Raw genomic sequence first — 14,661 nt, 5'->3', positions numbered from 1 at the left:
CCACGGCGAGCTCCATTTCTGAATGGAAAGGCTCATGAGCAGCCTCAGGAAGAGCCAAGTGGTAGGGGCAGAGGCGTCCTGAGACCCGGAAGACGCTGTTAACACAGGAGCAATTGATGGGGCGGAGACTAGACTTGGGGTAAGAGTGGGTGAAGTTGTCTTCTAAGTGAGGGTCTGAGTCGGGGCTCAGCCAAAGGGAGAAAGCACTTTTTACTTATCTCAGTGTTAATAGTTATTGTTCCTGAAACGGAGTCCTCAGCCGTGTGCAGGTGGTAAAGCTCATGAAAGGCGCAACTCACTTTGTCTTGGAGACAGAGCACCGTTACCTGGTTTTCAGTAAGACAAAAAATTCTAGATACAACCGATGGAATGAAAAGCAAGTGTCATTTGAGATATACAAGATATGTCTACAACTTGGGTACAGTAAGTCCATGTTACTCAGTGTGGCCCACAGATCCAGGCTGTGCCTGTTAACAAGACCCCCCAAGAGATTTGTATGCAGATTAATCTGACAAGCACGGCCCTAGGGCTGTTCAGGTAAACACAGCTGAGAAAAGCAGACTGGCCCCAGGACAGGCATGACCACAGGAACGCAGGGTGAGAGGGTGCTGACGCAGCCATGGGTTGAAAGGCGCTCTCTGCAGGACTTGCAGATTCCCAGCTTAGGTGGGAGTGTGCGTCAGCACCCAAGTTCCTCGGCGTCCCCGTGACCACTAGCTCAGCTAAGCAGTAGTGTGGAGTAAAAAAAATTCACTTCCTGTAGCTCAGGCGTCACTTCAGCCAAATATCAAGCCCCCCTGTCCCCTCCCCTCCCCTCCGGGGTTGACAGCTACAGGGCAGATGAGGCATTTGTTTTTGTCACTATGCTTCTTTCTGAAAACCTCTGAGGATCGCAATGAAAACAAGCTCACAGAATATCTGAGATGATTAAACAAGACACGCCACCATCCCTTTAGTTGCAGAACTCACACATTCAACCATTTTCAGGATTCTCATCCCATTCTTTTATTTCCTCATCCCACAAACATTTAGTTTATCTGCCTTTTTACAACCTGATTTACAAGCAAATGAAAAGCAGGCATTCATTAATCCTCCAAAGAGCATGTATGAAACATAGCACAAACCCTAGTATTTATACCTAAGCAGACTTAGCGGAAGCAGCTTTGTCACAATCTCTTAATTCACATTAGTTTAAATATTGATGCCTGTTAAGGTTTGCATAATCACTGTACATAGTTATTTCTGAAGCAGGTTAAGACTTTAATTGGAAAAAACCTTCAACAAAATGCTCTAACAACAATTATGTGAAACTTATTTACAGTTAAACACTTAGGGGCTCGGTTCACAAAACTTAGTGCATATATCATGATTTACTGAAGAGTTTCACGGAGAAGGGCATAAGCAGCATGTAGAATATCCTCCAGGTAAAACCTAAAGCAAATGGCTTTTATAAGAATGTCTACTGGAAACTAGAAAGAAGTAACAAAACAACCTTCAAGCAACTGCACCTAATTTGCACATTTAAATACACAGCAGCAACCAAAATAGACACAGGAGTGGGTGCCATTTTTGACAATACTCTGTATATTATGCACAGGAGGAAAAAAATTGCCCCCCCCCCCTTTTTCTGTTAACAACAAAAAATCGCCCCCAAATAATCACTACATGTGAACTCAGGGTAAAGGTCTCCTGCCTTCCTACAGAGTTCTCTGTAATTCCTGTCTCATGAAATTAAATAAAAAAGGACAGTACCTTTCCTAACAGCCATTAGCAATGGGTTTCCGTGGTGGTTAGCTATTCCGATTACAAAGGAAACAGATAAGGTGCCAGAACCCAGGGTTACCCTTGAAGCCCTTGAATGAATCCAACAGTGATTTTAAATACAAAACAAAGGAGATGACTGAAAGAACATCAACAAGACAAACTGGTTTTAAAGTGAAGTGATCAATTTCAGTGAATCAGGTCCAGGTAAAGTCTTTTAAAAACAAAAGCACAAATATTTACAGTAAACATTTTGAACTCTGGAATGCAGGTATAGTACAATTACTAGAACATTACATTTACAAAACTACTCGGGCAGTTGTTGCTCCAGAATGAGAATTGGAAAATGTACAAGCCAGTCCACAACTTTAGATGTTATTAAAATACATTGTTAATCATAAAAATACTTTACTATGTACATGTTCACTGTAAAAACTCTAGATTCACCTGCTGAAGGAAGCCCCTCACTCCATTTCTGGCCCAGGACACGGTACAGTCCTGTTACCTGGTGTTCACGCACGCTCTGGCTGGAGCTGCGGCCAGTTCTCCGATCAAACAACAAGCGTGTCCCTCTGCAGGGTCTAGTTGGAAGAGTCCGTTTTACTTCCGCTGTATTTTACTCTCCTAAATGCTGGTCCAAGTAACTCTGGGCATTCACATAATTCATTTGCAATTTGGTTGCACTTTAAAATAAGGCTATAGTTTATTTGATCGGTTATTACACTGTCTTGCTTGTAGTCAGGATGGTTTGCAATAAACTCCCTCATCCATTTGGCGACTGTCATTAGTTCTCCTGAAAAAGAAAAAAAATTAAGACACTTTAATAGTAGTGCTTTTCAAAATAGTAGTGCTTTTTAAAATATAAGTTGACATTTGGCCAGGATGAACAATCCTGAAGAAAAACCAGCTTGACCTTTTGGTGTGGCCAGGTGGCAGGGCTGGGAAAGCATGCTTTCCATAGTGTTTGCAGGACTCCTCCTGGGAAGGAATTCCAGGTTGCAGGCAGCAACTAGACCACACACATCCCCGTGCTGCCTGGCAGATGCTACCCGCACACTGCCAGCTCGTAAGAAACAGAGCCAGCACGTGCATTAAGGCACGCGTCCTCCCATTTGGCCAGAGGGCTAAGAACACATATGGCCGTGTCATGAGACTGCCCCAGAGGACAGCAGGTCCAGAGTTTGCCAGAGCGATCTTTGGTCAAAGAGGTGGGGGAAAAAAAGAACAGTAAGTGGAGTGAATGGAGAGAAAAACTGGCAGACATACCATTGCGGGTACATCCTTTGTAAAATAGATGCCATTACCACCATCACTGTTGCTCTTGTTCACACCTGATGGCTCCCCTAGGCTAACAGAGCAGGGGCTCCTAGGGGTCCTCACTGTATGCAGCAGGCTGAAGACCCCGACGCCCTCGCTGTGTTGCTTATTTACCTTACAGAGTTACCCAGCCTAGAAAAAGAGCCCATGATGGTGCACAATGAACACAGCTGGACTTCAGTGACAACTAGGCAACCTAGACACTGTGTCTACAATGCCATCAACTTAAAGTTGCACCAATTTTATGAATCGATATTAAAAAACAGCACTGCTAATTAAACTGTGACTATCAAAGATTGTAAGGTGCATCTGATTGCAGAGATGTCAAAATGTGAAAAGGTGTGCATTAATAAATGTATCCTTTAAAGCAGCGGTCGCCAACTGGTGTTCTGTGGACCGCTGGTGGTCCGTGAGGTCCGAAAAGTTGGGGACCGCTGCCAAAGGCAACTTAAAGAATCTGAGTACTATAAGATTGTGCCTACATTATTTGTTTTTAAAGAAAAAGGAAAGGAAAGGATACCATACCAGATGCTCTCTTCTTAATCAGCTTTAGGTAGTTCAGAATACTACATCTGGTGTCCACATCCACTTCCATGTTTTCCAGGTAGGAGTTGAGAATCGGGATCAGCCCAGGAAACACGCCTTCCTACAAGAAGCAGGATGTGCCATGAGCTCCCTGCCTGTGGGTGTCGGCCGGCCGGAGTGGGCACACAGGACCCTACCTTCCCATTGATGATGGTGTCTATGCTCATCAGGGCATACTCCTCGTGCTCCTCTGTGGCCAGCTCCATGCTCTGCTGGGCCTTGCCACAGCCGTCCACCACAGCATTGCCACCTGCTGGTGATGGCAGAGCAGCGTTAGTGGCCTGTTGTAGCCTAAGTGAGTAGCCTAAGTGACCCCAGAAATCCAAGAGGATGTAATACCTTTGCAAATATCTTTCCTGAAGTAGAACATTCCCTGCAGGACAGCATCTCGTTTCTGTGCGACTTTCATGTTTTCATCAACCTAGGGGAGAAAAATAACATGCCTAAGTCAGAACACTCTTGACCAACCAGAGCTGTGCCTTCGTCACTTCTGCCATCAGGACTTGCCTCCCTCAAGTATTCTACTGTCCTTCCCGCGGTTTCTGGTCAGAAGAGCAGACTTTTCACTTTTATGTGGGGACTGTGTCACTCAACCACAAGTTGGTATGTGCTTTTTAACAATAATGGGGGAAAAGAGAAACTCACCTTAAAAAAACAAACAAAACAAAAACCTATAATCACGTAGGCTGCCTGCATTTCAAGGCACCTTTGTGACTGACCTTCCAGGAAACCTGTCTTGAGGGCAGGTGGCTGGCTCCCTTTACACAGCACAGGACTCATCCAAGACCCCAGGTGAGGAAAGGCAAGGAACCCAGCCCTGGCTCCCAGTTCAGTGCTCTGACCCTGCCGCCCCTGGGGGTTTGCTGCCTCGCTTTGTTGTCAGATCTGGACCAAGCTTAGCTCTCCAGGGGCAGAAGGTCAGCAACATGGTTAGCCCTGGCCATGTCCACTTATTCACCAGACCTAAACCTCTCCATTCGTGAATTCTCCAGAGACTTTTCAAGACTCACAAAGAGCTTTTAAAACTTCTTAGTAATCTCTTACTTCCTATAATGAAATCTGATGGAAGACACAATTCAGAAGGTCACATTGAACTAGCATAGGCTATACAAAGTCTTTGATTACTTGGCCTCGTCACCATATTCATTAATTCCTACTGTTGTTTTTTAAAGACACATATGACCTGAATAATCTAGATACTTCTAGAAACATATTCAAATAACTGTCTAAAATTCCACCATGGTCACTGCCCTAGCCGGTTTGGTTCAGTGGATAGAGCGTCGGCCTGCGGACTGAAGGGTCCTGGGTTCAATTCCGGTCAAGGGCATGTACCCTGGTTGCGGGCACATGCCCTTGACCGGAATTGAACCCAGGACCCTTCAGTCCGCAGGCCGACGCTCTATCCACTGAGCCAAACCGGTTTCGGCCCAGCTATCTTTTTCAATGATAGCTCTATTTTCCACACTGTCCTTATTTTAGGCATCTCATACACAAACAATATATGCCATTATGTTGCTATTTTATATTACCTGTTTCAGCTTTTTAATAGGAGAGTTTATTCAAATTCGTTTTTTTTGTGTTTTTTTTTACCATTTTATGCTCTCTGGGCTATCCTGTCTTACACTCCCCTGACCCCACACCTTTTAGCTGCAGGTTAATAGTAAGTAGTTAATAGTAGGATTTACTATTAACCTGCAGCTATCTATTACTAGTTTTTCTTTTAAACAAGTAGTTTCGAATTCTCTCTAAATGCCAAGCATTAAAGAGTACCTACCATCCCTTCTCCTCCATTGTCCCTTCACTAGGTAAGACTTCTGGCATACTTTTAGCCCTAATAATCTATCAAGTTTTATTAGAATTACTATAATTTAAAGAATATTTGACTGGAAGAGAATTCGATGGTTGTGATTTTTAACCCATCAGGATTCTGAAGACCTTTCTCAATCTCTTTTACTATTTAATGTTATAGATGAGAAGTGATATAAACTGTTTGTTTTTTCACCCTTTTGGCAGCTATCCTAATTCTCTCTCCTATTTAGACAGCTGTTATTTTTCTTTGAGATTCAGAAATTCCTAGTGGGTTCTTCTTTAAATATTTATCTCTCGACCTAATGGACTCTTACAGGGAAAACTGTCTTATTACCTTGATTACTGTATCCTGCATCTCTTTTATAAAGACAGGGGTAGGGAGCATCTGGCTCATGGGCCATATAAGGCACAAGAAACCATTTGGTCTGCCCCTGCCAAGGCAACTGCACGCAGGACTCAAAATTCAATAAATTTAGGAGCTTTTTACATAGCAACATAAATGTATATTAAGCGAATACTGTTATAAATATCCAAGTGGCCCTTGGCAGAAAAATGGTTCTCCACCCCTGATATAGACCATTCTTTTCTTCTAAATTATACAAACATTGAACTTTCCACAGCAATTCTCCATGTTTCAGTTTTTCATTTCTTTGCCATCTGCTGGGATGGACCCCACTTTGGCTTCCTAAATCACTTACTTTGATCTTCAGTATCTGCTCTACTGGGGCATATACTGAGGTGTGGTTTGTTTTTTGTTGTTAATCCTCACCCGAGGATATTTTTCCATTGATTTTAGAGAGTGGAAGGGACGGGGAGAGACAGAAACACAGATTGGTTGCCTCCCCAATGTACCCCAACCAGTGCTGGGGACTGAGCCTTCAACCGAGGTATATGCCCTTGACCGGAATCAGACCCTGGACCCTCAGTCCGTGGAAAGGCACTATCCACTGAGCCAAACTGGCTAGGGCCATTTACTGAGTTTTAAAATTGTGGCTACCATTGTTCTTTTGTTTCTAAAAACTGTTCTCCAAATGCTCTGTGGTCCGCAGTGCCTGCTTCATGGATGAGCCTTCTCCAGAATTTCCTCTCGGGCACTAGTTAGAATTTCTTTAAGAGTTCTTTCCAATTTTTTGAATTAACTATGTTTCACTGAGGATAATATACTTTTTGTAGGCTCTTTAAGGCCATTAAAAGTTCTTGGTTTCCTACTGACTTTTAGACATCTATTGTAAACAAAGGCTTAGACTGGTAGCTTACATGGACTGTGCCTCAGATGGGTTGCTCTCCCCAACAGGTACACCCAGTGTGCAACGTGGGCCCATGGGATTCCATGGTCCCCTTTGGCCTGGGTGTGAGAGCAGGCAGGGACGAGCTGGCAGCCAGACTACCTCCAGGGTGTGTGTGGGGACAGGGGCAGCTGCAGTGCCCCCTGGGGGAGAGCGAACAGAGGTCTGTGGTTTCTTCCTCCTTCCACATTTGCTGGGACAGGGCTGCTCTTCCTCTTGCTCTGCCCCAACACCTCACCAGACCCCTCGTTCTACCTGGCAACGTTTCCCAGCCTCTCTCTCTGGCCTGGGAACCAAAATCTTCTATTTGCTGCCTCACAGCCTGGAACTATTCTGAGGCTCTGCCAGAAAACTGCTTCCAGAAGATTCCTTTTCTGTTTTTTATTGGGCTGGGGCTGATTAACTCTGATTTGTTTTTCTGATGGTCCAAGCCATCACACTCTCCAGGGACAGCTCCAGTTCAGCCCCACTGCAGGGACTGTCCCCTGCACTCCAGCAGCATCCTAGGTTTAATACTGTAACCAAAATGAGATCGTGTGGAGGATGAAATCTATTTGTGGGACGCACTCCAACCACCATCTTTCAAATGGGCTGAGTAAGGAACCACTGTTAGCCCTTGTTTGTTTGTTTTTTCGGTAGTCTCCACTAGTGTAGCATCAAAAAGGAAAAAAAAAGAATAGGACGGAGGGAGAAGCATTTTATTCTAAAGGATGAACAATTCTAAATGAGGTCACATTTAAAATTAATATGATATATAAATGAACAGAGTAGTCTACAGCTATCCAGACCCACTGCTACCCTTTATCACACTCTTACCTTTGACAGTGGAATGAGAAAATCTAATTTGTATGAAAGGATCACTCTCGTGAGCAGCACCACAAACACCACATACGCTGAGTTCTCGAAGTCTGTTAACTGAACCTAGACAAGCAGGAGCCCAGAAGTTAGCAACCCACCACACAAGCAAGCCATCCCCCAACAAAGCCCTCCTCGGATCGCGTCATCCCCCAATTCCCCATCGGGGTCTGGGTCTGCTCACAATCTATTCTCAGAAATCAACCCTCCTTAGCTTTTGGATGTGCTCACTGCGTGCACACACTTGATCTGTATTGGCTTCCAGTTAATTTAGGAGCCTCTGCTAAGAGCGTCAGAGGGTCGTGGGCAGTCAGAAGACGGGTGTGTGTGAGTTCGCTCCTGCTGACCCTCGTCTTACCTCCATGGGCCGGAATTCCACTCTCCATCCAATGTCTGAGTTTGGAGGAGGAGGCTTAAATCTCATTGTCTGCCAATTTGTGGACTGAATGTTCTATAATAAAAAAGGCAGAGAATAAAACCAACTTTCCATAGGCCACAGAAAATACTAAGATGATTTGATAGTTAATGAGGGAAGACTGTTTACTGTCCATACCTATACTCTTCAATTTATAAGTACAAAAAGGTACAATTTAAGATTTTCTTGGAATGTGACCTGCTAGGAAAACAAACAGCAAGTGTTTAATAAAAGCTGGGTGATATGTCAGCAGCACTGAAATAACTGACCAGGTTATTTTTAGGTAGCATGCTTGAACTTTTCACCATGCTGCAAACAGGAGAAAATATTGAATAAGAAATTTAGAACTGGAGATATAACCTGTAGGAATCATAATAAAAGTACCTTGAACCAATTTAAAATGTGTCTTGGTTTTTTTACTGCACTAGATAATGACAGGCATAGGAGGGTTCCACTGGCCAATTTCTCAGACATAGAAAACTGCCTCTGTCTTGGTGAGATAAAAATGCATTTAAAACAGGAACTACCTCAAAATGGTCAGACTCATTGGCATCATCCAGGTGTATTTTCTCTTCAAACAGAGTCAGCGGGTCTCTAATAAAGAGATGAGCAACATGCTGGGCCAGGAGGTGGTCAATGCCTGAAAAGAGAGGTCGCACTGGACTCACTACACAGCTCAAGACTCCACTGTCCTCTAAGTCCCAAAAGAAGACAGGACAGCTCAGGAGGTTGTAGAGCGGCTATCTAGAAGCTCAGGCAATGGCTGGTTTGTTCGGTATTCTCATGTCGCCCAGGACCTTATCCTACAGGAACTTATCCTACGGGCCCTGGGGAAGCGCTGGAGTTTCATTCGCTACTTACACAATGCCTGTTGGGGCACTGGTGGGGACCTAGATACAGACCTCCAAAGTAAGTTCCTTTTGCTAAAAGTCAAGAAGATCTCACAAGTATTTGGAACTTGAAACTTTAGGAACAAGCAGCCTCCTAAGAAAAGTTAGAGACTTCACACTAAAAACAGAAACCAGACCAGGAGTCAGCAAAAAATTTGAGAGTTTTGAAGAACTAAAGACGTACAATCAAATCTAGGGAAAAAAAGGCAGAGATGCTCACCTTCCTGCAACAGCTGGTGGTAGATTTCTTTATCTATTGTCAAGTCGATGTCATTGTATTTCTCGCCACACTCGGACAGATAACTGTCTATTGAATCATATCGGGATTTACTAATCCTATAGTTACTGTTCTTCAGTGGCTAAAATTTAAAAAATGTGAATAAATGCCATATAAAATCATCTGGAAATAAACTAATGCCCCAAATAATTACATTAAAATGCCATATGTTTTTATATATAATAATTATATAAAAATGTCCAACCTTAACATAAGACTCTGAAAAATAAGTTAACACTGAAAAGTAGTATTAAGGAAAATTATATTTAAAAAGCCAGGAAACAAATTAAGTAGCCTTTTTGCCTGATGATTTAAATATACCTTAACTTTTTTCTTTTTTAAAGCACATCACCTTCATTCTTATTAAGCTTCAAAAATAAATGCCAAGGTTGACAGCAAAATAATTAATAATAAGAAGAAGCCTATACTATAAAAGCAAAATAGCAAAATGATTTCTCCTTTAAAGTTCACTTATTTTTAGAAAGCATGTTCAACAATTTATGAACAACTGCATAAAGAGCAGAGCAGCAGTAGTGTGCCCTGGGTCAGAACATCAGAATTACTTGGGAGGGCTCCTTTAAAAACACCTATGTCAAGGTTCCAGTCCTGGAAAACTTATTAAAGGTCTGAGATGGGCCAGGGGTCTATTTTTTAAAGATCTCCAGAGGTGGTTCTGGTGGATATTCTTGGTTGGAGAAATGCAAGGTCACAGTTCAGCAGGCAAACAAGAGGCACTGACTCTTATAAGGCAAAGCCTAACCTTCATATGGGGCAAAAAAATCTTTGACAACAAGAGTACACTTTCCACGGCAGAAAGCATCATATACAAAGCACTCATGTAGCGCCAACAAGCATTTGATAATACAGCCATCAGCAGTGACTGCCAGAATATTAAAAAACAAAAAAACTACACTATTAATTTTAGAAGATAAAACAAAAACCGATTTCAACAAATGATGAAAATTAAAACCCCAACCAAACCAAATCACATTTCCCACATGTTCACCCCAGAACAAACACTATAAAGCCAAAGACCAGAGAAATAGGTTTATAACCCATGAATTTCTTCCCATATGTGACTAACCTACTCAAGATAAAAATTTGAGGGAAACTTCAAAATCACAAGTAGTTATTACAATAACTCTGTTTGATCTGCTTGATATAGAAAGACTATTAAGGAAAAAATCATTCCCACCTCCAGTCCTCTCTCCTCCCGAGTTCTATCATCTACAGATGCAGAAATCACGCCCCAGCGACAATCAACGTCTGACACATAGCCTCGGTAAAAAGGAGACGCAGCACTCAAAGCCATCTAAAAATAAACAGAAGTCAGCACCTGCAGGTTCAAAATGTCACTTTCATGCTGAAAAAAAGCTCCATGCAGTTATCCTGGTCACGAAGAATCAGTTATGCAACATAGCTCTACAGCACTAGCTGTGGCTGTTTCTCATAGTGAAATACCCCAGGAGTGACTGAAATCCCTGGATCTGATACATTTAACTTCCTCTTTCTAATGCGAGGACATGAAGATGGCTAACATTCGAACTTAACACATTAGCACATAAATGTCTTACTAGCAACAGTAACGGTCTACAGCTTAGACTTAGTCCACTGTTCTTAATCTACATATTATCTGGGTTAGTTCATTTCTGAATGAAGTCTTCAATGGACTTAACTAGCACACTCAGCAAATTTCGCACATGCGGTCTTTATTCTATGCAAAGAAGTATTTAAAATAAGGTATGATTTCTACTTACGACAATTGGGCAGATAGTGGCCAACTGATCATACAGGTATCTAGCCTCGGAAATGCTGCAGGCTTGGAACGTTACCTGTTTAAGAATTGCAAGTTATTAACAACAAAGAATCATTAACATCATCCCCAAGGAGTGAAGTCTAAGAAGAAGACTGAAGAAGGGAGGGGCCTGGTATGTAATGGTCATTCCATTGATGAAATATTTAATACAGGAGTTTGTTTAAAAGCTTGTCCTAGATGAATTTTGCTAGAAAATGGTATTTAATCATGTTCAAAACTAATATAAATAAATTAGATCTTAAAACTTGATAAAGAAAAATAAGACACTAGATAAATGATCGAGTTCATTACGGCATTTCCTTTTCTACTGGTTTCTTTCAAGCGCTTCCCATTCGCTTCAGTTGGCTGAGAGGTTACATGCATTTTGGTAAAAAGGGGACTTGGAGATACTAAGGATGGTTTCAGAGTACACTGGGCAGCATGAGGAACAGCTTGGCAGGGGCAAGACTGGAGGAAGGCAGAGAAGTTTAAACGCTGCAACCGCCTAAGAAAAAGTTGAGCACACCATAATAAGGCACCCAGCTCTGGTGGCCAGGGGGCAGAGTGAGGGTGTGACTTAGAACTCGGCTTGGGTGCTCCCAGGACAGACAGGAAGAAGAGGCAAAGGCTTACAGAGCCAAGGAACAGACAGACAAAGAAAGCCGCCCTTTAAGTGGCTGGGTCCAGAGCTGGTGCCTAGAAGAAAAACCTGGGCTGGAGAAATATTTGGGGAGTAGGCTCAGACGACGACCTGAAGATGGTCAGATCACCCAGAGAGTCTGCACACGATGGGTACGTAGGACATTTAAGAGTTAGGCAGAGAAAAAGATCACATAATGATTAGTACAAATCCTCCACAAATCACAAAAAAGAAACTAAAAAAATGTTCCACCTTTTTTGGGGCAGGACACTGGGAGCAGTGGATGGGAGCAAGGGATATAAATGTGGTTGTGCTGGCACATCTGTATTAACTGCAAATTGGGTTACTGGTCCTGATCTTCCTGCAATTCCTATGCTAAGGCTATGTTTTCATTAAAATGTAATAATTCACCAGCCATTACAGATTAATTCAACCCGGAGAAGAGCTGAGTCATAGACATCAATGAATAAGAGTATCAAAGGTTAAAACAGATAAAAATTGAGAAGGGCTGGCAAGTAGGTCACTGATAACCAGAAGGGTCGTTTCCGGAAAGAGGCGGAAACTCAGAAATTAGTCTGTGCTGGGTAAGGGTTAAACGAGAAGTGAGGAGATGGGGGAGGGTGCATAAAGTATTTACACGCTTATCTGCTGTGACCCCACCACAGAAACCTCCAGGACAGCAGGGATCTCTATGCCAAGTGTGAAGAACAGTGTCTGACACCTACTTAGTACTTAATAGATATTTATTACATTTATATAGTATCTTGAAGGAATGAGGGTGCTATAGAGGAGAACACAGGGGCAAAGGTAAATTTTATTTTAATAAAATGGTGAGATACTTGTAAAACTGTGACCCCATAGGCCAAATTCACATGGATTGAGATTACAAGCACCTAAATGTTCCCCAAGTGTTTTGACTGAATTCTTTTGAATAGACTTCTCTAGTTTACTTAGGTCTATTTCAGCACTTCTGGAAATTTTAGTGTGTGACTGTGGCTTTTGTCTTTAAAAAGATAGTACAGTGAGCATTGTTTGTAAAAGTTCTGTGACTGGGTTCTGTTAACTGGCCTACTGCATACTAGACCATCCACAGGCAGATCCTGGAAAAGCCAACCCTAGATGAGTGTGCTTAAGAAAATTAGCACCTGGAATCCAACAGCTGCATTACAACAACACAGGGACTTATTCTAAACCTACTTACTGTCTTCCTCACTCTAGAGCTGACACCACTGTTACTAAACCAAATGCAACATCACTGCAGATAAAGGCTTTAGTGGAGGAAGGAAAAAAGTTCTAACACCTTAAAAAGGTGTAAATATATGAACAGTTGGCTTCTGGTATCCGTTTAAAGGATATAAAGAAGAGAAGCAATGTTACCAGGAAACTGATGAGAGGGAGAAAATGAGGAAGTATGAAAAACAGATGTTAAATACCTAAATATTTAATCCGAAATTTATCTAGGCCCAGCCGGTGTGGCTCAGTGGTTGAGCTTTGACCTATGACCCAGGAGGTCATGGTTAGATTCCCATTCAGGGCACATGCCCGGGTTGTGGGCTCGATCCCCCACAGGGGCGTGCAGAGGACAGTGGACTGATGATTCTTTCTCATCATTGATGTTTCTATCTCTCTCTCCCTCTCCCTTCCTCTCTGAAATCAATACAAGTATATTTAAAATTTATCTAGAACCCAGTTTAAAGCCACATGATTTTCTGGGGTGTGGGGAGACCTCTTACCACACACAGGAACTTAATGACATGAACTCATTAAATGATTACTGAAAAGCTCCCCAAGAGTCAGAATTTGAATGTGGTTAAATGATTCGTCTTGTATATTTTCCATTAATCTTCAATTACTTTTAAAACATTTTTTTCTGCTTTACCATAATAAGCAGTTGCTAGTGTTCCACTAAAGAGATTCACAGCAGGAAATTCTGTGTTGATTTGTGGAAGCTGTTTCTGCCACACACTTCATATCTGTGCCAATTTTTTCAGTATTGAAACTGGGGTGTTGGACGTGCCATTGAGAAAAAGAATCTTAAACCCATGACAAAGCTTAAATTGGATGGAAAACTGTATCTACCAGCAATAAAAATGTTGCTGGTAGATACCACGAGACCGCATTTATTTGTACAAATTCAGCATTTCAAGGGAAAGAAGAGCCCTTTGGAACAGAACAACTGCGATGTCCCTGGCAAAATACCCTGGTTTAATATTAAACCAAAAAAAGGCAAGCGGTTCTCCCACAGCGCCGATAGAGTTTTAAAGCCCTGCACTGTGAGTTCTAGAGCTTAATGGTTCTCTTTGGAAATGTTTGTAATTAAGATAGGGAGGCAGATATGCAGTTAACAGTCAAAAGGTCTCTTTTTTTATGAAGTATGACCATGTGTAAGGAAACTTTCTGGCCTATGTTTATTTGGAAGTCACATATTTTATACTACCTCTGGAAGTCAGGGAAAACTGTGCCCTTGGCCATGGTTACTGAAACACATTTAGCATGGAAAACTCGGACCCTGGCAGCTGATTTTGATTCCACATAGCTGTGAAAATAAACGCATTAGAGATACGGTGCAGGAAGCCATGTGCCTGTGCTGCAGCTGTTTGAGATGATGGGGAGGCTGGTTTCCTGGCACCTGTGTCGAGAGTGCTCAGGCTGGAGGTCCAGGGGCCCTTACGTGGGAACAATGCCTGGTGCTGCTCCAAGAACAGTTCCTAATCAGCTGAGATAATGAGACCTAGATAAAATCTCCTTAACAAGAGGCTCCTTTTTCTTTGATTTTTTTTCAGATTTTCAACTCCAGGTCTAAGAGGATTTTAAATAAATTAAAGATTAAAATAAATACTTCTGTTCATAAAAACAATGAAATAAATATTAGCTTGGAGTCAGATCTAGAAGGGGCCTTAATATAAACCCTTCTTTAAACTGAGAAAACAGGCCAAAAAAAGTGAAGGAAGTTACCCAAATACCAGAGTAGCCCAACCCTGCACACAGGCCCTGTGCTGCCTGAGGAGTCCCGGACTCTGCTCCCCAGGCC

At 42.4% G+C, this 14,661-nt stretch overlaps 1 protein-coding gene across 2 annotated transcripts in view; it reads right to left on the bottom strand.

Moving 5' to 3' along the window:
• Positions 1-975: 975 nt before the first annotated feature.
• Positions 976-14,661, bottom strand: part of GCLC (glutamate-cysteine ligase catalytic subunit) — a 41,212-nt gene continuing 27,526 nt past the window's right edge. Inside the window, exons 7-16 of one of the 2 annotated variants that reach the window (XM_080666077.1) lie at positions 10,953-11,027; positions 10,391-10,507; positions 9,139-9,277; positions 8,556-8,668; positions 7,972-8,064; positions 7,575-7,679; positions 4,003-4,084; positions 3,801-3,916; positions 3,604-3,724; positions 976-2,554 (exon numbers count right to left, since the gene is read on the bottom strand). In XM_080666077.1, the coding sequence (XP_080522203.1) occupies positions 2,343-2,554; positions 3,604-3,724; positions 3,801-3,916; positions 4,003-4,084; positions 7,575-7,679; positions 7,972-8,064; positions 8,556-8,668; positions 9,139-9,277; positions 10,391-10,507; positions 10,953-11,027 (1,173 nt within the window). In that variant the 3' untranslated portion in view covers positions 976-2,342. The remainder of the gene's footprint in view (positions 2,555-3,603; positions 3,725-3,800; positions 3,917-4,002; positions 4,085-7,574; positions 7,680-7,971; positions 8,065-8,555; positions 8,669-9,138; positions 9,278-10,390; positions 10,508-10,952; positions 11,028-14,661) is intronic. The other variant, XM_080666078.1, reaches the window with a different exon arrangement.

This window comes from Plecotus auritus (assembly GCF_963455305.1).
Source record: "Plecotus auritus genome assembly, chromosome: 4".
NCBI classification, from domain to species: Eukaryota; Metazoa; Chordata; class Mammalia; order Chiroptera; family Vespertilionidae; genus Plecotus; species Plecotus auritus.
This window is presented reverse-complemented; position numbering and strand designations above follow the sequence as displayed.